The sequence below is a fragment of the Dendropsophus ebraccatus genome, chromosome 2 (assembly GCF_027789765.1).
Source record: "Dendropsophus ebraccatus isolate aDenEbr1 chromosome 2, aDenEbr1.pat, whole genome shotgun sequence".
In the NCBI taxonomy this organism is placed as follows: Eukaryota; Metazoa; Chordata; class Amphibia; order Anura; family Hylidae; genus Dendropsophus; species Dendropsophus ebraccatus.
The window spans coordinates 1,328,214-1,353,489 of NC_091455.1; the positions used below are offsets into that span (position 1 = coordinate 1,328,214).

Genomic DNA, 25,276 nt, shown 5'->3' on the forward strand with positions numbered 1-25,276 from the left:
ACTCTCCTCCCCCCCCTTCCGTCACTCTCCTCCCCCCCCCTTTTCCGTCACTCTCCTCCCCCCCCCCCTTCCGTCACTCTCCTCCCCCCCCCTTCCGTCACTCTCCTCCCCCCCCTTCCGTCACTCTCCCCCCCCCCCCTTCCGTCACTCTCCTCCCCCCCCCTTCCGTCACTCTCCTCCCCCCCCTTCCGTCACTCTCCTCCCCCCCCCTTCCGTCACTCTCCTCCCCCCCTTCCGTCTCTCCTCCCCCCCCCCTCCGTCTCTCTCCTCCCCCCCTTCCGTCACTCTCCTCCCCCCCCTCCGTCTCTCCTCCCCCCCTTCCGTCACTCTCCTCCCCCCCTTCCGTCACTCTCCTCCCCCCCCTTCCGTCACTCTCCCCCCCCCCCTTCCGTCACTCTCCTCCCCCCCTTCCGTCACTCTCCTCCCCCCCCCCCTTCCGTCACTCTCCTCCCCCCCCTGTCACTCTCCTCCCCCCCCTTCCGTCACTCTCCTCCCCCCCTTCCGTCACTCCTCCCCCCCCTTCCGTCACTCTCCCCCCCTTCCGTCACTCATCCTCCCCCCCCCTTCCGTCACTCTCCTCCCCCCCCTTCCGTCACTCTCCTCCCCCCCCTTCCCGTCACTCTCCTCCCCCCCCCCTTCCGCCCTCTCCTCCCCCCCCCCCTCCGTCTCTCTCCTCCCCCCCTTCCGTCACTCTCCTCCCCCCCCCTCCGTCTCTCCTCCCCCCCTTCCGTCACTCTCCTCCCCCCCTTCCGTCACTCTCCTCCCCCCCTTCCGTCACTCTCCCCCCCCCCTTCCGTCACTCTCACCCCCCCTTCCGTCACTCTCCTCCCCCCCCTTCCGTCACTCCTCCTCCCCCCTTCCGTCACTCTCCTCCCCCCCCTTCCGTCACTCTCCTCCCCCCCTGTCAACTCTCCTCCCCCCCCTTTCCGTCACTCTCCTCCCCCCCTGTCACTCATCTCCCCCCCCCCTTCCGTCACTCTCCTCCCCCCCTTCCGTCACTCTCCTCCCCCCCCTTCCGTCACTCTCCTCCCCCCCTTCCGTCACTCTCCCCCCCCCTTCCGTCACTCTCCCCCCCCCCTTCCGTCACTCTCCCCCCCCCCCTTCCGTCACTCTCCTCCCCCCCTTCCGTCACTCTCCTCCCCCCCCCCTTCCATCACTCTCCTCCCGCCCTTCCGTCACTCTCCTCCCGCCCTTCCGTCACTCTCCTCCCCCCCTTCCGTCACTCTCCTCCCCCCCCCTCCGTCTCTCCTCCCCCCCCTCCGTCTCTCTCCTCCCCCCCTTCCGTCACTCTCCTCCCCCCCCTCCGTCTCTCCTCCCCCCCTTCCGTCACTCTCCTCCCCCCCTTCCGTCACTCTCCTCCCCCCCCTTCCGTCACTCTCCTCCCCCCCTTCCGTCACTCTCCTCCCCCCCCTTCCGTCACTCTCCCCCCCCCTTCCGTCACTCTCCTCCCCCCCCTTCCGTCACTCTCCTCCCCCCCCCCTTCCGTCACTCTCCTCCCCCCCCTTCCGTCACTCTCCTCCCCCCCCTTCCGTCACTCTCCTCCCCCCCCTGTCCACTCTCCTCCCCCCCCCTTCCGTCACTCTCCTCCCCCCTTTCCGTCACTCTCCCCCCCCCTTCCGTCACTCTCCTCCCCCCCCCCCCTTCCGTCACTCTCCCCCCCCCCTTCCGTCACTCTCCTCCCCCCCCCTTCCGTCACTCTCCTTCCCCCCTTCCGTCACTCTCCTCCCCCCCTTCCGTCACTCTCCTCCCCCCCCCTCCGTCTCTCCTCCCCCCCCTTCCGTCCTCTCCTCCCCCCCTTCCGTCACTCGCCTCCCCCCCCTTCCGTCACTCTCTCTCCCCCCCCCCTTCCGTCACTCTCCTCCCCCCCTTCCGTCACTCTCCTCCCCCCCCTTCGTCACTCTCCTCCCCCCCCTGTCACTCTCCTCCCCCCCTTCCTTCACTCTCCTCCTCCCCCCCTTCCGTCACTCTCCCCCCCCCTTCCGTCACTCTCCCCCCCCCCTTCCGTCACTCTCTCCCCACCCCCTTCCGTCACTCTCCACCCCCCCCCTTCCGTCACTCTCCTCCCCCCCCTTCCGTCACTCTCCTCCCCCCCCCCTTCCGTCACTCTCCTCCCCCCCCCCTTCCGTCACTCTCCTCCCGCCCTTCCGTCACTCTCCTCCCCCCCTTCCGTCACTCTCCTCCCCCCCCCCCTTCCGTCACTCTCCTTCCCCCCCCCGTCCGTCCTTCTCTTCCCGCCCTTCCGTCACTCTCCTCCCCCCCTTCCGTCACTCTCCTCCCCCCCCCTTCCGTCACTCTCCTTCCCCCCCCCCTTCCGTCACTCTCCTCCCCCCCTCCGTCACTCTCCTCCCGCCCTTCCGTCACTCTCCTCCCGCCCTTCCGTCACTCTCCTCCCCCCCTTCCGTCACTCTCCTCCCCCCCCTTCCGTCACTCTCCCCCCCCCTTCCGTCACTCTCCTCCCCCCCCTTCCGTCACTCTCCTCCCCCCCCCTTCCGTCACTCTCCTCCCCCCCCCTTCCGTCATTCTCCTCCCCCCCCCTTCCGTCACTCTCCTCCCCCCCCCCTTCCGTCACTCTCCTCCCCCCCCCTTCCGTCACTCTCCTCCCCCCCCCTTCCGTCACTCTCCTCCCCCCCCCCTTCCGTCACTCTCCTCCCCCCCCCCTTCCGTCACTCTCCTCCCCCCCCTTCCGTCACTCTCCTCCCCCCCCTTCCGTCACTCTTCTCCCCCCCTCCGTCTCTCTCCTCCCCCCCCCCTTCCGTCACTCTCCTCCCCCCCCCTCCGTCTCTCCTCCCCCCCCTTCCGTCACTCTCCTCCCCCCCCCTCCGTCTCTCCTCCCCCCCTTCCGTCACTCTCCTCCCCCCCCCCTTCTGTCACTCTCCTCCCCCCCCCTTCTGTCACTCTCCTCCCCCCCCCTTCTGTCACTCTCCTCCCCCCCCCCTTCCGTCACTCTTCTCCCCCCCCCCCCCTTCCGTCACTCTCCTCCCCCCCCCCGTCTCTCCCCCCCCCCCCCCCTCTTCCGTCACTCTCCTGTCCCCCCTCCTATCTCCTCTGGAGCCGTCTCCCCCTCCCTCTCTGGGGTAGGAAGTATTTAGTGAGCGCACAATGGCTTTTCCAGCTGTTCTCAGGTAATGAATGAGGCTGTGGGCTGCTGGCGCGCTCTCTCCGTTACTCTTCTCGCTCCCCCCTCCTTGCTGCGGAGCTGAGTGTGACCCTGGGGGGGGGTTGGGCGTTCAGTAGCTGCTCCTTGTGAGGTGCCCCCCCTCCCCTCCAGCACTTGGCAGGCTCCTCGCCCCATCCCTGCAGCTTCTAATAAAACTGGACAGAATTCTGGGCAGGCTGCACATGAGCCGGTCCAGCGTGTTAACCCCCGGGCTGCCAGCTCGAATGATGATAGCCATGTCCCCTACTGTGTCCCCATGTCCCCTCATAGCTGCCACCTACAGGAGGGGAGAAGGTACTGCAGCTGCTGACTGACGGGGGGGTCCTCAGCCAGTCCTCTGCTATAAGGGTAGGAAGGCCTGGCGCCCCCTGTAGTCAAACTCTGAGGCAGCAATGGTCAGGAAAATTGTGTATTCAACAGATATAGAGGAGTGCAACCACTGGCGGCACAGATTGCTAAAGGTGTCTAGTGGTGGTGTTAGTGTACAGGACGAGTGTGTCTAGTGGTGGTAATGTATGGGGCAGATGTGTCTAGTGGTGGTGTTAGTGTACAGGACAGGTGTGTCTTGTGGTTGTAGTGTACAGGACAGGTGTGTCTATTGGTTGTAGTGTACAGGGTAGTTGTGTCTAGTGGTGGTGTTAGTGTACAGGACAGGTGTGTCTATTGGTTGTAGTGTACAGGGTAGTTGTGTCTAGTGGTGGGATGCTATGCCTCAGCAGATAACAAGGAGACCTGTGACCGGCAGGAGGCGTCGTTGTCCAGCTGTAATTGATGCTCAGGGACACAGGAGATAGTGACTTGTTGTTGTGGTGTACCGACTACCGCGGCGGCTTTTGTCTCAATAAATTGTATGGCATGAGGAAATCGCCATAGCTGATTGTACATACGGGGGGGGGGGGGTCTATAAGTATCTGATCCGCTGCCGACCACCTACACAGAATGGAGAGGGGGGTAAATAGTTCTGGTTGGCAACTTAACCTGTGGGAGACAGAATCTATGGAACATTCCAGATAATCACATTGTAGGATTTATAACTATAAAGGTCTGAGGGTGTCGGGGTGAGTCAGGTGCTTCCCTCTCTCCAGGAGCTCTGCCCGGAGAGCAGTGTATGGTGGCTGGAGCACGCACGACATTTCCCTGCGGGGATACAGATTTCTGACCCAACAGACCTGACGTCCATCTTGTTGTTGTATTTCCCAGCTTTATCGCCCCCTTCTGGCTAATGACACAGATCTTACCCTATCTTGTGTCTGGAGTTGGGGGTTACATTCTCCGAGCCCGAGTTGTGCAAGATCTTTCTGCTCGCGCATAAGCTGCCAATGGCGTGCCACGCTCAGGAAAAAAAGGTGCCCTCAGACTCTCCACCAATATAACCCTGAGCTCTCCCATTAGTGTTGGCCATGTGATACGGATGTGCGACCTGTGCTCCCCATCAGGTGGGACTGCTCGGCTTTACAGCCCTTCTGGCAGGCTATCTTTGAGTTATATGTTCAGGTGGCCGATAAGGACGTTACCCCTTCGCCATGGTCGAAGCAAGAAGGTGGACCTGGCACCTGGCTCCCCTGGACCACGTTTAAGGCAGGTCTCCTCGCTATCGGTATATGGGTCTGGCCTACCAACCCTCTACCCCCCCCCCCCTCCCCCTATTTTTCTTTGTTCTCTCTTTTTTCTCTCCCTTCTCTGTTATGCTCTCTTTTTTTTGTTCCTCTCTTTTCCCGACTTCGGTTCTTCTACTCTGGTTGAAACTGTTTGGGCATGTTAGGTGTTTATGTGACAGATTGGTTATTGCTCACAGTCCTCTTTCTTTCGGCTGCAAGGCCCTTGCTGTGTGCCCTTGTTTTCTCTATGATGTACCTAAGCGTAGCTTTCTTCCAATATGTTCAGAATTGAATGTTCCTGACTGTCATTTCTATTGTAAAATTTTCTAATGAAGTCTTGATTTACAAAAAAATTCACCATTTTATTACATGAAATAAGGATTTGATCACTGACCGACCATCAGGACTTCTGCCTCTCATAGAGCTGTCAGTGTCTCTATAAGAAGCTCCTCCCACTCTGCCCTCATTACCTGGATTACCTGAATAATAATCACCTGCCACACACTCATCACACTCCAACCTCTCCACCATGGCTGAGACCAAAGAGCTGTCTAATGACACAGGTACGAAATTGTCCTGTAGCCCATCAAAGCCTTGTGCAGGTCTACAATAGCCAAGTATCTTGGTGAGAAGGCAATAGATGTTAGTGCAATTATTACAGTATGAAGGAAACACAAGATGGCTGTTAGTCTTAGTCTTCCCCAGTCCTGGGCTCCATGTAAGATCTCCCCTCGTGGGGTAAGTATGATTGTGATAAAGGTCAGGAATCAGCCCAGAACTACATAGGAGGACCTGGTCACTGACCTGAAGAGAGCCGGGACCACAGTCTCATAGATTACTGTTACTAACACTACACCCTCATGGATTATAATCCTGCAGGACACACAAGGTCCCCCTGCTCACACCTTCCCATGTCCAGGCCCACGTGACGTCACCAATGACCATGGCTGCTCCAGAGGAGACATGGGAGAAGGTCATGTGATCAGATGAGACCAAAATACAACTTTCTGGTATCAACCCCACTCACTAGAGGAAGAAGGATGAGGACAACCCCAAGGGCACAGTCCCAGCCGTGAAGCATGGGGGGGGGGGGGACACACAAGATCAGTGCAGCGTATACGAGAGAGGATGGATGGGGCCATATATCACCACATACAACAGCCTCCTTCTTTAGAGCAGTGAAGATTCGTGATGGCTGGGTCTTCCAGCGGACACTGACCCCAAACCCCCAGCGGGGACACCCAAGGAGGAGACCCCCAGCGGGGACCCCCAAGGAGGGGACACCCAAGGAGGAGACCCCCAGCGGGGACACCCAAGGAGGAGACCCCCAGCGGGGACACCCAAGGAGGAGACCCCCAGCGGGGACACCCAAGGAGGAGACCCCAGCGGGGACACCCAAGGAGGAGACCCCCAGCGGGGACACCCAAGGAGGAGACCCCCAGCGGGGACACCCAAGGAGGAGACCCCCAGCGGGGACACCCAAGGAGGAGACCCCCAGCGGGGACACCCAAGGAGGAGACCCCCAGCGGGGACACCCAAGGAGGAGACCCCCAGCGGGGACACCCAAGGAGGAGACACAAGGAGCAGCTCGGTAAGAAGCATTTCAATTTCCTGGAGTAGCCACCAGTCTCCACACCTGATCCCAGCCAGAGCCCCGAAACATAAAAGCTGTAGAGATGTGTATGGGGGAGGGGGACACAATTCCTGCTGCAGGGTCTGCAATCCTGGTCAGGACCTCCAGGAAACATCCGACCTCTGTAACTGCACACACTGCACCAAATAGGAACTTCTCTTCTATTGTATCACATCCTTATTACATGGAATAAGATGGTGACTGATTCTTTATAAATCCTACAATGTGATTATCTAGAAAGTTCTATAGATTCCGACCAGAAATATTACTCCCCTCTCCATTCTGTGTAGGTGGCAAAACTGGCAAAATAGGCAGCGTGTGAAATTGTCATGAGTGTTATTTTCCCCAGTGTGGGGGTGTGTGTTGTTTTCCTGTTTTCCCCAGTGTGTGTTGTTTTCTTCAGTGTGTGTGTGTGTGTGTGTGTGTGTGTGTGTGTGTTGTTTTCCTCCTCCTCAGGTAGTGTTATCTGGGGTTAGATGAACTTGTTTTTCTTCCATCTTGTGATATTACACCTTGGCTCTTTCTTTCAATGGAACAGAGTTGCAGTACCACTTACACACTGAAGACAGGGCTGGCACTCTCACTGAGATGTGGCAGCCATGTTTTTGCTAATGATAGTATAGATGAGGAAATATACAGTAAGGGAAGCTTCACACGTACCGGACCGCTGCAGACTATGCCATTCCCTTCTTGTCATATAGTAAAGGTTTAAACACAGCAGAATTTTTATTCCCCTGCGAGCATGTGCACCCTGCCCCCTTAAAGGAGAAGTCTGGTGAAAATTTTATTAAAGTATGGTATTGCCCCCCCGAAGTTAAACAAATCACCAATATACACTTATAACAGGAAATGCCCATAAAGCTTTTTTCCCTGCACTTACTACAGCATCAAGGCTTCACTTCCTGGATAAACATGGTGATGTCACTTCCTGGATAACACGCTGATGTCACTTCCTGGATAACACGCTGATGTCACTTCCTGGATAACACGCTGATGTCACTTCCTGGATAACGTGGTGATGTCACTTCCTGGATAACAAGGTGATGTCACTTCCTGGATAACAAGGCGATGTCACTTCCTGGATAACATGGCGATGTCACTTCCTGGATAACACGGCGATGTCACTTCCTGGATAACACGGCGATGTCACTTCCTGGATAACATGGCGATGTCACTTCCTGGATAACACGGTGATGTCACTTCCTGGATAACACGGCGATGTCACTTCCTGGATAACGTGGCGATGTCACTTCCTGGATAACACGGTGATGTCACTTCCAGGAAAACACGGTGATGTCACTTCCTGGATAATGTGGCGATGTCCCGACTCCCAGAGCTGTGCGGACTGTGACTGCTGGAGAGGAGGATAGCAGGGGGACACAGGACACTGGAGGGACACTGAGCATCCCTCTGCCATCATCCTCTGCAGCAGCCACAGCCCGCTCTGGGAGTTGTGACATCACCAGGTTATCCAGGAAGTGACGTTGCCAGGTTATCCAGGAAGTGACGTCGCCAGGTTATCCAGGAAGTGACATCACCATGTTATCCAGGGAGTGACGTCGCCGTGTTATCCAGGAAGTGACGTCACCATGTTATCCAGGAAGTGACGTCACCGTGTTATCCAGGAAGTGACGTCGCCAGGTTATCCAGGAAGTGACGTCGCCAGGTTATCCAGGAAGTGACGTCACCATGTTATCCAGGAAGTGACGTCACCATGTTATCCAGGAAGTGACGTCACCATGTTATCCAGGGAGTGACATCACCGTGTTATCCAGGAAGTGACGTCACCATGTTACCCAGGAAGTGACGTCACCATGTTATCCAGGGAGTGACATCACCGTGTTATCCAGGAAGTGACGTCACCATGTTACCCAGGAAGTGAAGCCTTGATGCAGTAGTAAGTGCAGGAGGAAAAAAGGCACTTTATAAGCATTTCCTGTAATAACTGTATATTGGGGATTGGTATAACTTTTGGGGACAGTATAATACTTAAATGTTTTCGCCGGACTTCTCCTTTAACCCGACGCTAAGCCGCTTTGATAGCTCGGCAGTCGTCTCATCCGCTGCTGCCGCTGGATCCAGCTTTTCCAGGCTCGCGGAGAGGAGCGACACAGTTATTCCTGTGTATTGGCTCATCTCTAATGGATAGCCCCTTGTAATGTTTCAGCCGCTCTGGTACAGCTGTTTGGCCTCCTGTCTGATGGCGGATACACTGTAACAAACCCTCAGCAGTGTGCAGGGCTGAGTAAAGGCCCTGTTACATGAAGCGATTATCAGCCGATATTGGCTGTTACAGCCGATAATTGTCTTGTGTAAAAGAAGACAACAATCGGCAAACATGCACAATGTCGGCAGATCTTTCAACATGTTGGAAAATCAGAGCTCACGATAGCGATCTGCTGCCATTGCCCCGTGTAGCAGGAGCGGCAGCAGCAGGCCGCCGCTATCTCCTGTGGGCTGCCCGGACAATCCAGCCATGGCCCCCCAGCTCTTACCCGCTCACTGCCAACGTGTAATATCACCAGCAGCGAGCGTTGCTGACAGCTCCTCTGCATGGCCCGTATAATAGGGGACGTCCTGTCACACTTCTGACTAGATAAAGAGCTGTAATAACCTGCAGGGGATGAGATAGCTGTAGAGTTAATGGTCAGGGTGCTCCAGCGGCTGCGGAGATCCTATATTATAATACATGGGGCTTGGCGGCGGGCAGCTGTGTCAGCATGGTCCTCCTGCCTGGGTGTATGCAGGATGTGAGGGGTTAATGTTTTCCAGCTGCCGCTGTCTCCCTCTGTGAGCAGTCAGGGGGTTAAAGAGTCACCTGCAGCGGGGGAGGCGGCTGCTCTCTTGTAAAGTGATCCGGAGGCTCAGGAAGGAGGAGAGTGGGGGGATTATTGTCCCGTGGGGGGGGAGATGAGGAGAGACTGAAGTGTTCCAGAGGTGATCCGCTTCCTCCATCCCAGACAGGCACAGGGGATCCCCCCGCCTGCCCGCCCTCACCTGCCGCCTCCCCCACAGCTGCAGCCGCCTAACCTCAGACAGACGGCTGGAGAGCCTGGGCTTACCCTCCGTGCTGTCACTGGCCGTCCCTCTGCCCCCGCCGCGGTCACTGGCCGTCCCTCTGCCCCCGCCGCTGTCACTGGCCGTCCCGCTGCCCCCGCCGCTGTCACTGGCCGTCCCGCTGCCCCCGCCGCGGTCACTGGGGGTCCCTCTGCCCCCGCCGCTGTCACTGGCCGTCCCGCTGCCCCCGCCGCTGTCACTGGCCGTCCCGCTGCCCCCGCCGCTGTCACTGGCCGTCCCGCTGCCCCCGCCGCTGTCACTGGCCGTCCCGCTGCCCCCGCCGCTGTCACTGGCCGTCCCGCTGCCCCCCGCCGCTGTCACCCTCCTTCTCCCGCCCCTGTCAGCCTCTGTAATGGCCAGAGGCGTCCATGAGAAGCTTCTGTCTCCCTGACTGCTCAGGGGGTTAATATCCGTCTTGTCCTGGGATGACATCATCCCGTATGATTAACCCCTGCAGGCCCGCTCTGTCCCCGCCGCCGCCGTGTGAGACGCTCCACGGGTCTGCTTGGCTGCGTTCCGGGGTGGAATCATGCGAAACCTGCCAAACCCCAGCGGATCTGAGGGAGATTTTCCTATAACCCATCTCCTCCGAAACTCAACACCCGGAGACGTTAACCCTCACCGCTCTGCTGCCTCAGCTAACGCACTGCAGGCAGGGTTACCCTCTGGTGGGCGGAGCCATTGACATATTTAAAAGGAATCTTATTTCCTTTTTTTTTTTTTTTTTTTTTTTTTTTTTTTTTCAAGAGCTTAAAAATTTTTTGCTGCTCATTTTTGCTGTAATATTCTTCATGCCTACAGGAGCGGTGACGGGTGTATACATGTAGACATGCCTATAATATACACATGGAGCTGTGGGGGATCCCCTCCCTCACACAGCTCACAGGGCATGCCCACTACACTCTCCCATAGAAGGCAATGGGTTAAAACAAAATTAATTAATATCTGGTTTTAGTTAGTTTAAAAAAAATTCCAGGCACCGGGTCCTTACAGTCTAGAACATATATTGGTACTGTAACGTTATAAGAGGAGCGGCTGATATCAGTCACATATGATGTAATGTCTGGAGGTTTTATCAGTGCTGGAGCGTTATAAGTGGAGCTAATATAGGATACTGGATATATAAAATATAAAGCTGTGATCATGGAGGAACGTTTCTCCACAGTACAGTCACCCCCCCCCCCCCCAGCCTGACATGGCTGATACCAGAGAGTAATAGATTGTATATACCTGTCCTACCCCCCCCCCCCCCCCCCCCCCAGCCTGACATGGCTGATACCAGAGAGTAATAGATTGTATATACCTGTCCTACAGTCACCTCCCCCCAGCCTGACGTGGCTGATACCAGAGAGTAATAGATTGTATATACCTGTCCTACACACACCCCCAGCCTGACATGGCTGATACCAGAGAGTAATAGATTGTATATACCTGTCCTACAGTCACCTCCCCCCCCCCCCCCCCCAGCCTGACATGGCTGATACCAGAGAGTAATAGATTGTATATACCTGTCCCTACAGTCACCCCCCCCCCCCCCCAAGCCTGACATGGCTGATACCAGAGAGTAGTAGATTGTATATACCTGTCCTACACCCCCCCCCAGCCTGAGATGGCTGATACCAGAGAGTAATAGATTGTATATACCTGTCCTACACCCCCCCCCCCAGCCTGACATGGCTGATACCAGAGAGTAATAGATTGTATATACCTGTCCTACACCCCCCCCCCCACCCCCAGCCTGACATGGCTGATACCAGAGAGTAATAGATTGTATATACCTGTCCTATAGTCACCCCCCCCAAGCCTGACATGGCTGATACCAGAGAGTAATAGATTGTATATACCTGTCCTACAGTCACCCCCCCCCCAGCCTGACATGGCTGATACCAGAGAGTAATAGATTGTATATACCTGTCCTACAGTCACCTCCCCCCAGCCTGACGTGGCTGATACCAGAGAGTAATAGATTGTATATACCTGTCCTACACACACCCCCAGCCTGACATGGCTGATACCAGAGAGTAATAGATTGTATATACCTGTCCTACAGTCACCTCCCCCCCCCCCCCCCAGCCTGACATGGCTGATACCAGAGAGTAATAGATTGTATATACCTGTCCTACAGTCACCCCCCCCCCCCCCCCCCAAGCCTGACATGGCTGATACCAGAGAGTAGTAGATTGTATATACCTGTCCTACACCCCCCCCCAGCCTGAGATGGCTGATACCAGAGAGTAATAGATTGTATATACCTGTCCTACACCCCCCCCCCCCCAGCCTGACATGGCTGATACCAGAGAGTAATAGATTGTATATACCTGTCCTACACCCCCCCCCCCCACCCCCAGCCTGACATGGCTGATACCAGAGAGTAATAGATTGTATATACCTGTCCTACACCCCCCCCCCCCAGCCTGACATGGCTGATACCAGAGAGTAATAGATTGTATATACCTGTCCTACAGTCACCCCCCCCCCCCCCCCCCAGCCTGACATGGCTGATACCTGAGAGTAATAGATTGTATATACTTGTCCTACATTCACCTCCCCCCCAGCCTGACATGGCTGATACCAGAGAGTAATAGATTGTATATACCTGTCCTACAGTCACCCCCCCCCCCCCAAGCCTGACATGGCTGATACCAGAGAGTAGTAGATTGTATGTACCTGTCCTACACCCCCCCCCCCCCCAGCCTGAGATGGCTGATACCAGAGAGTAATAGATTGTATATACCTGTCCTACAGTCACCTCCACCCCAGCCTGACATGGCTGATACCAGAGAGTAATAGATTGTATATACCTGTCCTACAGTCACCCCCCCCCCCAGCCTGACATGGCTGATACCAGAGAGTAATAGATTGTATATACCTGTCCTACAGTCACCCCCCCCCCCCCCCCCAGCCTGACATGGCTGATACCAGAGAGTAATAGATTGTATATACCTGTCCTACAGTCACCTCCTCCCCCCAGCCTGACATGGCTGATACCAGAGAGTAATAGATTGTATATACCTGTCCTACAGTCACCTCCCCCCCCCCCCCAGCCTGACATGGCTGATACCAGAGAGTAATAGATTGTATATACCTGTCCTACACCCCCCCCCCCAGCCTGACATGGCTGATACCGGAGAGTAATAGATTGTATATACCTGTCCTACAGTCACCTCCCCAGTCTGAAATGGCTGATACCAGAGAGTAATAGATTGTATATACCTGTCCTACACCCCCCCCAGCCTAACATGGCTGATACCAGAGAGTAATAGATTGTATATACCTGTCCTACACCCCCCCCCCCCAGCCTGACATGGCTGATACCAGCGAGTAATAGATTGTATATACCTGTCCTACAGTCACCCCCCCCCCAGCCTGACATGGCTGATACCAGAGAGTAATAGATTGTATATACCTGTCCTACAGTCACCCCCCCCCCCCCCCAGCCTGACATGGCTGATACCAGAGAGTAATAGATTGTATATACCTGTCCTACACCCCCCCCCCCCCCCAGCCTGACATGGCTGATACCAGAGTGTATATGTGTGTCGCGGTGGACAGCCCCCCGATGTAGGGGGCTGCTGCCTGCACCTGTGTTAGTCCCCCACCCCACCCCACATCCTCCTGTACGACTCTCTACTCGTTGTATAAATAGACAACATCTCTTTATTGAAGTGACTGACATGACAGATACACGCGGAGTGTTCATTCCTGTGCTGCATGGAGACTCCTCCACGGAAGAGGCTGGAGCCAGAGTCCTTCAACATCTCCGATGGGCGACCACCATAGACATTCCGTCTGGGGGGGGCGATGGGCGACCACCATAGACATTCCGTCTGGGGGGGGCGATGGGCGACCACCATAGACATTCCGTCTGGGGGGGGCGATGGGCGACCACCATAGACATTCCGTCTGGGGGGGGGCGATGGGCGACCACCATAGACATTCCCTATTGGGGGGGGGGGTGATGGGTGAACACCATAGACATTCCCTATGGGGGGGGGGGGCGATGGGTGACCACCATAGACATTCCCTATGGGGGGGGGCGATGGGTGACCACTATGGACATTCCCTATGGGGGGGGCGATGGGTGACCACCATAGACATTCCGTCTGGGGGGGGCGATGGGCGACCACCATAGACATCCCGCTTGGGGGGGTGATGGGCGACCACCATAGACATTCCCTATTGAGGGGGGGGTGATGGGTGACCACCATAGACATTCCCTATGGGGGGGGGCGATGGGTGACCACCATAGACATTCCCTATTGAGGGGGGGGTGATGGGTGACCACCATAGACATTCCCTATGGGGGGGCGATGGGTGACCACCATAGACATTCCCTATGGGGGGGGGGCGATGGGTGACCACCATAGACATTCCCTATGGGGGGGGGGGGGGGGGGGGGCGATGGGTGACCACCATAGACATTCCCTATGGGGGGGCGATGGGTGACCACTATGGACATTTCGTCTGGGGGGGGGGGGTGATGGGTGACCACCACAGACATTCCGTCTGGGGGGGGGGGGGTGATGGGCGACCACCATAGACATCCCGCTTGGGGGGGTGATGGGCGACCACCATAGACATTCCCTATTGAGGGGGGGGGTGATGGGTGACCACCATAGACATTCCCTATGGGGGGGGGGCGATGGGTGACCACCATAGACATTCCCTCTGGGGGGGGGGCGATGGGTGACCACCATAGACATTCCCTATGGGGGGGCGATGGGTGACCACTATGGACATTTCGTCTGGGGGGGGGGTGATGGGTGACCACCATAGACATTCCGTCTGGGGGGGGGGGGGTGATGGGTGACCACCATAGACATTCCGTCTGGGGGGGGGGGGGTGATGGGTGACCACCATAGACATCCACTGCTCGGTGTAGATGCGGCAGCCTTTCTCTGGGTGGTGATGCTCACCAGTCCTGGGGACCCCCATAGGGGAGGCCCACTCTCTCATCTTTGGGGGTGCACGTGTCCCTCGGCTTTGGCTTTGTCGTCCTGGCTTTCCTCCTGACAATACTAGTCTTGTACCTGTTGTGTGACTTTTGTGGTGTCATGGGGGTCGGGGCTCCCCGCAGCCATCACTAGGTTCTGATGGTCGTCTTCCTCTCTCGATCTTTTCCCTGTAAGGTAAAGTGTAAGGTTAGTGTTAGGTGACATGGTGGCTGTCCTCCCCGTACCTGTGTGCACCCCTCAGCGGCCTGTAGGGGGTGCCGGCCTCCCAATAGATCACCAGATCGCTCTTTGTTTAGCGAAGGGGAATACGTTATTTTGAAAGAATTTAGTTTCCATGTCTGTAACCGTGAAATAATATCTGCTGCCGCATCCAGAGGAGATTTATTACAGCCGGGAGCGCGTGAGGCGAAGGGGGGGGGGGGGGCGCTGGATCCTGATAGAGGCGTAATATGACCACACACAATATTACACCATCCACTGTATAGAGCAGGGACCCCGACTAACCCGGAGCGTCCAAAGAAAGCTGCTGCAGCCAACTGCCCTGGTATAGGATGAGCTAGTGCTGCCGCTCGCTCCGGTATAGTCCGCGCTAGTGCTGCCGCTCGCTCCGGTATAGTCCGCGCTAGTGCTGCCGCTCGCTCCGGTATAGACCGCGCTAGTGCTGCCGCTCGCTCCGGTATAGTCCGCGCTAGTGCTGCCGCTCGCTCCGGTATAGACCGCGCTAGTGCTGCCGCTCGCTCCGGTATAGTCCGCGCTAGTGCTGCCCCTCGCTCCGGTATAGTCCGCGCTAGTGCTGCCCCTCGCTCCGGTATAGTCCGCGCTAGTGCTGCCCCTCGCTCCGGTATAGTCCGCGCTAGTGCTGCCCCTCGCTCCGGTATAGTCCGCGCTAGTGCTGCCCCTCGCTCCGGTATAGTCCGCGCTAGTGCTGCCCCTCGCTCCGGTATAGTCCGCGCTAGTGCTGCCCCTCGCTCCGGTATAGTCCGCGCTAGTGCTGCCCCTCGCTCCGGTATAGTCCGCGCTAGTGCTGCCCCTCGCTCCGGTATAGTCCGCGCTAGTGCTGCCCCTCGCTCCGGTATAGTCCGCGCTAGTGCTGCCCCTCGCTCCGGTATAGTCCGCGCTAGTGCTGCCCCTCGCTCCGGTATAGTCCGCGCTATTGCTGCCGCTCGCTCCGGTATAGTCCGCGCTATTGCTGCCCCTCGCTCCGGTATAGTCCGCGCTAGTGCTGCCGCTCGCTCCGGTATAGTCCGCGCTAGTGCTGCCGCTGGCTCCGGTATAGTCCGCGCTAGTGCTGCCGCTCGCTCCGGTATAGTCCGCGCTAGTGCAGCCGCTCGCTCCGGTATAGTCCGCGCTAGTGCTGCCGCTCGCTCCGGTATAGTCCGCGCTAGTGCTGCCGCTCGCTCCGGTATAGTCCGCGCTAGTGCTGCCGCTCGCTCCGGTATAGTCCGCGCTAGTGCTGCCGCTCGCTCCGGTATAGTCCGCGCTAGCCCATCGTATAAACGAGCACTTGGCAGCAGTAGCTCATACTATACCGGAGCAAGCGGCAGCACTAGCCCCAGTATAGACATACAGGCATGTTTATTAACCCCTCAGTGTCTGCAGACGAAACCTGTCATATAACCCCCCCCCCCCCCCCCCCATATTGCCTATTGCCATCATAATAAGTTTACTGGCTGGGTCCATCACACTAGGAGGCCTGTGGTTGGTGGAGGCCACGGCCTCATCCTCTGCATTATGTACTTTACACTGAGGTCTATGGTGTTTAAAGGGCCGGCGCAGCTGCTGTTTGTGGTTCCTGACATTCCTGTTGACGTGACCACTCTGGTATTCTGTGTGTTTCCACATTTTACAATCCACTCAAAAATGGAAAATTTGGGCAAAGCCTTTTGACGTTTACAAAGTGTTTCTGTGTGCGGATGGCGGTGCGGGCACGCTGCCGCGTGTGAGGTGTCTCCAGAGATGTGGACCCCAGCCCGCTGCCAGCGTTCTCCGCTGTATTCTAAATCATTTTCGGCAATAGACGAAAAGAAAAGTGGTAAAATGACGGACGTCGAGCGCAAATATTGCAGCAAGATGCAATCTGGAGGAGAGGAGCAGGACTGACATGGGTGATATGAGAGACCCTGGACCACTGGGTGCCCACCTAATCCTCACAGAGCAGGTATCGGGCACTACTCCAGCTTAATCAGTAGATCCCAGAAAGGCTTCTTTATAGAGGGAAGAGATCTATCTGGGGACTGAGGGAGTGTTGAAGGAGCTGAGAGACTGTGATCAGGGCTGAGTAGTGATGACACCAGGGTCGGAGCATCTTCAGGATGGCCCGTCTTGTGGGATGTTTATGATAAATAGTGGTCAGTACTGACCAAAAGTACCGCAAGGCTAGACAACCAGTCATCGGGGTCCAAGAGTAATGGAGCCCAAATAAGGACGACTGGGGACAGGGTTATGGAGGTCCAAGGAAGGACAACGGGGACGAGACAAGTTCATGGAGGTCCAAGGAAGGACAACGGGGACGAGACAAGTTCATGGAGGTCCAAGGAAGGACAACTGGGACGAGACAAGTTCATGGAGGTCCAAGGAAGGACAACTGGGAAGAGACAAGTTCATGGAGGTCCAAGGAAGGACAACGGGGACGAGACAAGTTCATGGAGGTCCAAGGAAGGACAACCAGGACAAGACAAGTTCATGGAGGTCCAAGGAAGGACAACCAGGACAAGAGAAAAGTTCATGGGGGACTAAAGGCCCTATTACACGAGACGATTATCATCCGTTACGGCCGATAATCGTCCTGTGTAATAGAAGACAACGATCAGACGACATGAACAATGTTGGCTGATCGTTGCAGTTGTTTGTCTTTAAACATGTTGAAAGACAAACGACTATGATAGCAGCGATCTGCTGCTATTGCTCTGTGGAATAGGAGCAGTGGCAGCAGACCGTTGCTATCCTCTATGGGCTGTCCCCAGACTTACCCACTGGCTGCTGGTGCATGTAATAGCGTTTGCAGCAAGTGTGGAATGAGGAGCAACGAGCGCTAAAAGCGCTTGTTTGCTCCTCTCAGTTGCCTCGTGTAATAGGGGCTTAAGGAGGGATATCCTAGACAAGAGACAGGTACATGGATGTCCAAGGAAGGATAACCTGGACAAGAGACAGGTACATGGATGTCCAAGGAAGGATAACCTGGACAAGAGACAGGTACATGGATGTCCAAGGAAGGATAACCTGGACAAGAGACAGGTACATGGATGTCCAAGGAAGGATAACCTGGACAAGAGACAGGTACATGGATGTCCAAGGAAGGATAACCTGGACAAGAGACAGGTACATGGATGTCCAAGGAAGGATAACCTGGACAAGAGACAGGTACATGGATGTCCAAGGAAGGATAACCTGGACAAGAGACAGGTACATGGATGTCCAAGGAAGGATAACCTGGACAAGAGACAGGTAGATGGATGTCCAAGGAAGGATAACCTGGACAAGAGACCTTTACATGGATGTCCAAGGAAGGATAACCTGGACAAGAGACAGGTTTATGGGGGGGGGGCTAAGAAAGGATAACCTAGCAAAGGGGGACAAGAAAGGGCAACCTGGATTAAAGAAAGTTGTGGGGGTCTAAGTACAATGGGAGCCAAAGAAAGACTCTTAGGATTGGTGCAGGATCGTTGTCAGAGCCCTTGTGACCCCTCTTCACCCCTGGTAGTGTCAATATATGATCGTGGGGGTGCATTACTTACCTAGGGAAGAGTTGGCACCAGGATGCACTATGAGAAGAAGACAAGATGGCGGGGCCGTGTGGTGGGCAATGTTCTGCTGGGTACTTGAGGCCTGGCAACAAGTGGATGTTACTGGGATGCCGACCACCTACCAAGCCATTCTACAAATCAAGTTCCCAGCAGAACTGAGGTCAGATCTCCAGGAGGAGGAGGAGACTGCTCCTCGCCTATAGTAATGTGTATAGTACTGAGGTCACATCTCCAGGAGGAAGAGGAGGAGACTGGTCCTCACCTATAGTAGTGTGTATAGTACTGAGGTCACATCTCCAGGAGGAAGAGGAGGAGACTGGTCCTCACCTATAGTAATGTGTATAGTACTGAGGTCACATCTCCAGGAGGAGGAGGCTGGTCCTCACCTATAGTAATATGTATAGTACTGAGGTCACATCTCCAGGAGGAGGAGGCTGGTCCGCACCTATAGTAATGTGTATAGTACTGAGGTCACATCTCCAGGAGGAGGAGGCTGGTCCGCACCTATAGTAATGTGTATAGTACTGAGGTCACATCTCCAGGAGGAAGAGGAAGAGACTGGTCCTCACCTATAGTACTGAGGTCACATCTCCAGGAGGAAGAGGAAGAGACTGGTCCGCACCTATAGTAATGTGTATAGTACTGAGGTCACATCTCCAGGAGGAAGAGACTGGTCCTCACCTATAGTAATGTGTATAGTACTGAGGTCACATCTCCAGGAGGAGGAGGCTGGTCCTCACCTATAGTAATGTGTATAGTACTGAGGTCACATCTCCAGGAGGAAGAGACTGGTCCTCACCTATAGTAATGTGTATAGTACTGAGGTCACATCTCCAGGAGGAGGAGGCTGGTCCTCACCTATAGTAATGTGTATAGTACTGAGGTCACATCTCCAGGAGGAGGAGGCTGGTCCTCACCTATAGTAATATGTATAGTACTGAGGTCACATCTCCAGGAGGAAGAGGAAGAGACTGGTCCTCACCTATAGTACTGAGGTCACATCTCCAGGAGGAAGAGGAAGAGACTGGTCCGCACCTATAGTAATGTGTATAGTACTGAGGTCACATCTCCAGGAGGAGGAGGAGGCTGGTCCTCACCTATAGTAATGTGTATAGTACTGAGGTCACATCTCCAGGAGGAGGAGGAGACTGGTCCTCACCTATAATAATGTGTATAGTACTGAGGTCACATCTCCAGGAGGAAGAGACAGAGACTGGTCCTCACCTATAGTAATGTGTATAGTACTGAGGTCACATCTCCAGGAGGAGGAGGCTGGTCCTCACCTATAGTAATATGTATAGTACTGAGGTCACATCTCCAGGAGGAGGAGGAGGCTGGTCCTCACCTATAGTAATATGTATAGTACTGAGGTCACATCTCCAGGAGGAAGAGGAAGAGACTCCTCCTCACCTATAGTACTGAGGTCACATATCCAGGAGGAGGAGACTGGTCCTCACCTATAGTAATGTGTATAGTACTGAGGTCACATCTCCAGGAGGAAGAGACTGGTCCTCACCTATAGTAATGCGTATAGTACTGAGGTCGCGTCTCCAGGAGGAGGAGGAGACTGGTCCTCACCTATAGTAATGTGTATAGTACTGAGGTCACATCTCCAGGAGGAAGAGACTGGTCCTCACCTATAGTAATGTGTATAGTACTGAGGTCACATCTCCAGGAGGAAGAGGAAGAGACTGGTTCTCACCTATAGTAATGTGTATAGTACTGAGGTCACATCTCCAGGAGGAGGAGGCTGGTCCTCACCTATAGTAATATGTATAGTACTGAGGTCACATCTCCAGGAGGAGGAGGAGGCTGGTCCTCACCTATAGTAATATGTATAGTACTGAGGTCACATCTCCAAGAGGAAGAGACTCCTCCTCACCTATAGTACTGAGGTCACATATCCAGGAGGAGGAGACTGGTCCTCACCTATAGTAATGTGTATAGTACTGAGGTCACATCTCCAGGAGGAAGAGGAAGAGACTGGTCCTCACCTATAGTAATATGTATAGTACTGAGGTCACATCTCCAGGAGGAGGAGACTGGTCCTCACCTATAGTAATGTGTATAGTACTGAGGTCACATCTCCAGGAGGAAGAGGAAGAGACTGGTCCTCACCTATAGTAATATGTATAGTACTGAGGTCACATCTCCAGGAGGAGGAGGAGACTGGTCCGCACCTATAGTAATGTGTATAGTACTGAGGTCACATCTCCAGGAGGAAGAGGAAGAGACTGGTCCTCACCTATAGTAATGTGTATAGTACTGAGGTCACATCTCCAGGAGGAAGAGACTGGTCCTCACCTATAGTAATGTGTATAGTACTGAGGTCACATCTCCAGGAGGAAGAGACTGGTCCTCACCTATAGTAATATGTATAGTACTGAGGTCACATCTCCAGGAGGAAGAGGAAGAGACTGGTCCTCACCTATAGTAATATGTATAGTACTGAGGTCACATCTCCAGGAGGAGGAGGAGACTGGTCCGCACCTATAGTAATGTGTATAGTACTGAGGTCACATCTCCAGGAGGAAGAGGAAGAGACTGGTCCTCACCTATAGTAATGTGTATAGTACTGAGGTCACATCTCCAGGAGGAAGAGACTGGTCCTCACCTATAGTAATATGTATAGTACTGAGGTCACATCTCCAGGAGGAAGAGACTGGTCCTCACCTATAGTAATGTGTATAGTACTGAGGTCACATCTCCAGGAGGAGGAGGAGACTGGTCCTCACCTATAGTAATGTGTATAGTACTGAGGTCACATCTCCAGGAGGAAGAGGAAGAGGCTGGTCCTCACCTATAGTAATGTGTATAGTACTGAGGTCACATCTCCAGGAGGAAGAGACTGGTCCTCACCTATAGTAATGTGTATAGTACTGAGGTCACATCTCCAGGAGGAAGAGACTGGTCCTCACCTATAGTAATGTGTATAGTACTGAGGTCACATCTCCAGGAGGAAGAGGAAGAGACTGGTCCTCACCTATAGTAATGTGTATAGTACTGAGGTCACATCTCCAGGAGGAAGAGGAAGAGACTGGTCCTCACCTATAGTAATGTGTATAGTACTGAGGTCACATCTCCAGGAGGAAGAGGAAGAGACTGGTCCTCACCTATAGTAATGTGTATAGTACTGAGGTCACATCTCCAGGAGGAGGAGGAGACTGGTCCTCACCTATAGTAATGTGTATAGTACTGAGGTCACATATCCAGGAGGAAGAGACTGGTCCTCACCTATAGTAATGTGTATAGTACTGAGGTCACATCTCCAGGAGGAAGAGACTGGTCCTCACCTATAGTAATGTGTATAGTACTGAGGTCACATCTCCAGGAGGAAGAGGAAGAGACTGGTCCTCACCTATAGTAATGTGTATAGTACTGAGGTCACATCTCCAGGAGGAGGAGGAGACTGGTCCTCACCTATAGTAATGTGTATAGTACTGAGGTCACATCTCCAGGAGGAAGAGACTGGTCCTCACCTATAGTAATGTGTATAGTACTGAGGTCACATCTCCAGGAGGAGGAGGAGACTGGTCCTCACCTATAGTAATGTGTATATTACTGAGGTCACATCTCCAGGAGGAGGAGGAGACTGGTCCTCACCTATAGTAATGTGTATAGTACTGAGGTCACATCTCCAGGAGGAGGAGGAGACTGGTCCTCACCTATAGTAATGCGTATAGTACTGAGGTCGCGTCTCCAGGAGGAAGAGGAAGAGACTGGTCCTCACCTATAGTAATGTGTATAGTACTGAGGTCACATCTCCAGGAGGAAGAGACTGGTCCTCACCTATAGTAATATGTATAGTACTGAGGTCACATCTCCAGGAGGAGGAGGAGACTGGTCCTCACCTATAGTAATGTGTATAGTACTGAGGTCACATCTCCAGGAGGAAGAGGAAGAGACTGGTCCTCACCTATAGTAATGTGTATAGTACTGAGGTCACATCTCCAGGAGGAGGAGGCTGGTCCTCACCTATAGTAATGTGTATAGTACTGAGGTCACATCTCCAGGAGGAAGAGGAAGAGACTGGTCCTCACCTATAGTAATGTGTATAGTACTGAGGTCAGGTGAGGACAAGTGTCTTCTCCTGCTTCCCATCTGTCGTGGTGAGTGGAGATCAGATGTCTAGAAGGTTGGTGAGTAGAGTACACGATCAGTCTTTGAATATGGGGTGATGGCTCTCACACACCTGTCTTCCCTTAGTTTTTGGACGTTGGAGCTCACTGGTGGAAAGCGTGAGGGAAATGGTCATACTAGACCTAGAAGTGGTCTGAACATGTCAGTGCTGAGGTTATGTGGTGAAGTATGGATTGGTCTGATCCTTGTATGAGCATTGACACTCGGTTCCTCCCAAGTCATCTATAGGTGTCCTGTCAGTCACTCTTATTCGGTGACTCCCCAAGGTGCGGCACCTGTACGTATGATGGCATCTATAACATTGGTTTAAGCTATTAGTATTGGTACTTACCAGCTTCCTTTGGTTGCTGAGGCAGAAGGTGCAGATCTGTTTGGGTTGGCCTTGATCGTGCTCCCTGTGCTTGGGACTGGCAGTGGTTGGGTGATGCTGGTAGTATGGTGCACTAGTGTGACAGGGTTGTCCATCTCCACAAGTGTCTCCAAGTAGTAGTACATTCCCAAGATGTGAGATGTAGCTGGATGCCAGACGTAGAGTCTCTATTTTGGAGAGTTTGCGGTCCGCGGGCTCCGTAGGGATGAGTGTGCGCAGGGCTGTGAAGGCGTTGTTGACGCTGTTGGTCCGGTCCCTCTCCCGGGCGTTGGCCGTATGTCGTTGACGTGGTTCTCTCTGCAGTTGTGAACACTTTTTATCTGCTCTCTTACCACCGCTACCTGAGTGATGGAAGCCTTTGTCACCACATCCCGAGCTGTCACTGCCGCTGTCCTCATCATCTGAAAGCATACTGATGTCCGGATAGAGGAAGCGGGCAGGAGGGGCATGGCGGAGCATTGCAAAAGACATGATAAGGCAGAGGGTGTCCGATATGTGAAGATGACAGTCCTTCTATAGACTCTAGTGAGGATCTCCACCTGTCAGCCAGGGTCTTGTGCTGTCACTGCCACCCGCTCTGTGTCTCTGCTGCTGGTGCTCTGTCCATCTCTTCCCTCCTGTATTTGCGTCCTGGTATCTCACACGTGTGGAGTGCAGCCGTCTGGCTGAGCTGCAGCTGTGATTGACTTTTTATAGTGACCCTTGAGAGTGAGTCTGGTTCCTCCCTCAGCCGGCAGCAGACACGAGTGAGGGGGGCTCCATCGGAAGCTGGATGAGGGGGGAAGGGAGTCCCCAGACGGCTGTGGGATTTAACAGCCTAGACTGGCCTGTGCTTCTTAACCAGGCGCAGCGTTAACCCCTATCGCTCCCTCGGATGGTTCATCCCGTCCATCAGGACATGTAATTCGATGGCCATGATAAATATTCGATTTCTCACAGAGTAAAGAAAATAAAACTTTTTTTTTGCGAACTTTTTGTTCTTCTGTTTGTCATTGTAATATGTATAATGACGTGTAATGATTCTCCCCCTGAACCTCCCGTATTAGAGTCCGTCAGTATTGAACATGGTTGTTACGGTGTAGGCAGAACTGGCCAAGCGCAGAAGATATTCATCTATATTAAGACTCTGTTAATCTCCACACCTGCACACCTACAAAGCTAATGGGCCGCACCAGCTCTGGTGTCATGTGATATCCATCCAATGTTCACTGCTAGTCTATACCTGTGTCCTCAGGCCGCAGATCCAGGTGGTACTTTGTTTCTTTGTATTTGGTTGCCCACATATTGGCAGCTGTAGATCAACATGGTACATCATTGGCACCTGGTATGCCAGAGTGATTTCTACTGTGTGGCTGGTGGCAAAAAAGGTGTGTTGTTTTTTTTTTGTTTTTTTTCCCCGACCAAAATGCATCATCATTGCTCATAAGAATGGCACCTAACATGGTCTAGCTGAGATATAAGACCTGTATATTTACTAAAATCTATTGGAGATAACACACATCACAGTCTAGGTCTCTGCCACGCTGCTCATATCCCTCCTGTCAGATCATTGTCTTGATGGTCTACAGTGCTGGGTCAGTGATTGGTCTCCTTCTGGCTCTTGTCATGGTATATATCATGGTGGTCTACACAGCTAGGTCTCCTTCTGGCTCTTGTCATGGTATAAATCATGGTGGTCTACAGAGCTGGGTCCTCCTCTGCCTCTTGTCATGATATATATATCATGGTGGTCTACTCAGCTAGGTCTCCTCCTGGCTCTTGTCATGGTATATATCATGGTGGTCTACACAGCTAGGTCTCCTTCTGGCTTTTGTTATGGTATATATATCATGGTGGTCTACAATGCTGGGTCTCCTTTTGGCTCTTGTTATGGTATATATCATGGTGGTCTACAGAGCTGGGCCCTCCTCTTCCTCTTGTCATGGTGTATATATATCATGGTGGTCTACAGTGCTGGGTCTCCTTCTGGCTCTTGTTATGGTATATATATCATGGTGGTCTACAGTGCTGGGTCTCCTTCTGGCTCTTGTTATGGTATATATATCATGGTGGTCTACAATGCTGGGTCTCCTTTTGGCTCTTGTTATGGTATATATCATGGTGGTCTACAGAGCTGGGCCCTCCTCTTCCTCTTGTCATGGTATATCATGGTGGTCTACAGTGCTGGGTCTCCTTCTGGCTCTTGTTATGGTATATATATCATGGTGGTCTACAGCGCTGGGTCTCTTTCTGCCTCTTGTTATGGTATATATCATGGTGGTCTACAGCGCTGGGTCTCTTTCTGCCTCTTGTTATGGTATATCATGGTGGTCTACAGTGCTGGGTCTCCTTATGGCTCTTGTTATGGTATATATCATGGTGGTCTACAGTGCTTGGTCTCCTTCTGGCTCTTGTTATGGTATATATCATGGTGGTCTACAGTGCTGGGTCTCCTTCTGGCTCTTGTTATGGTATATATATCATGGTGGTCTACAGTGCTGGGTCTCCTTCTGGCTCTTGTTATGGTATATATATCATGGTGGTCTACAGTGCTGGGTCTCCTTCTGGCTCTTGTTATGGTATATATATCATGGTGGTCTACAGTGCTGGGTCTCCTTCTGGCTCTTGTTATGGTATATATATC

The 25,276-nt window shown here is 53.9% G+C and overlaps 2 protein-coding genes across 3 annotated transcripts in view; one reads left to right on the top strand and one right to left on the bottom strand.

Annotated features, from left to right (window-relative positions):
- The window catches only part of BOP1 (BOP1 ribosomal biogenesis factor), a 54,712-nt gene that overhangs the window by 23,232 nt on the left and 6,204 nt on the right, over positions 1-25,276 (top strand). The gene's annotated exons all lie outside the window — the stretch shown is intronic.
- On the bottom strand, positions 13,847-25,019 carry SCX (scleraxis bHLH transcription factor). Its single transcript, XM_069956859.1, has 2 exons — positions 22,615-25,019; positions 13,847-14,567 (listed from the first exon to the last, which is right to left on the bottom strand). Exons 1-2 carry the CDS (start codon positions 23,122-23,124, stop codon positions 14,529-14,531), a joined length of 549 nt encoding a protein of 182 aa, XP_069812960.1. The 5' UTR covers positions 23,125-25,019; the 3' UTR covers positions 13,847-14,528.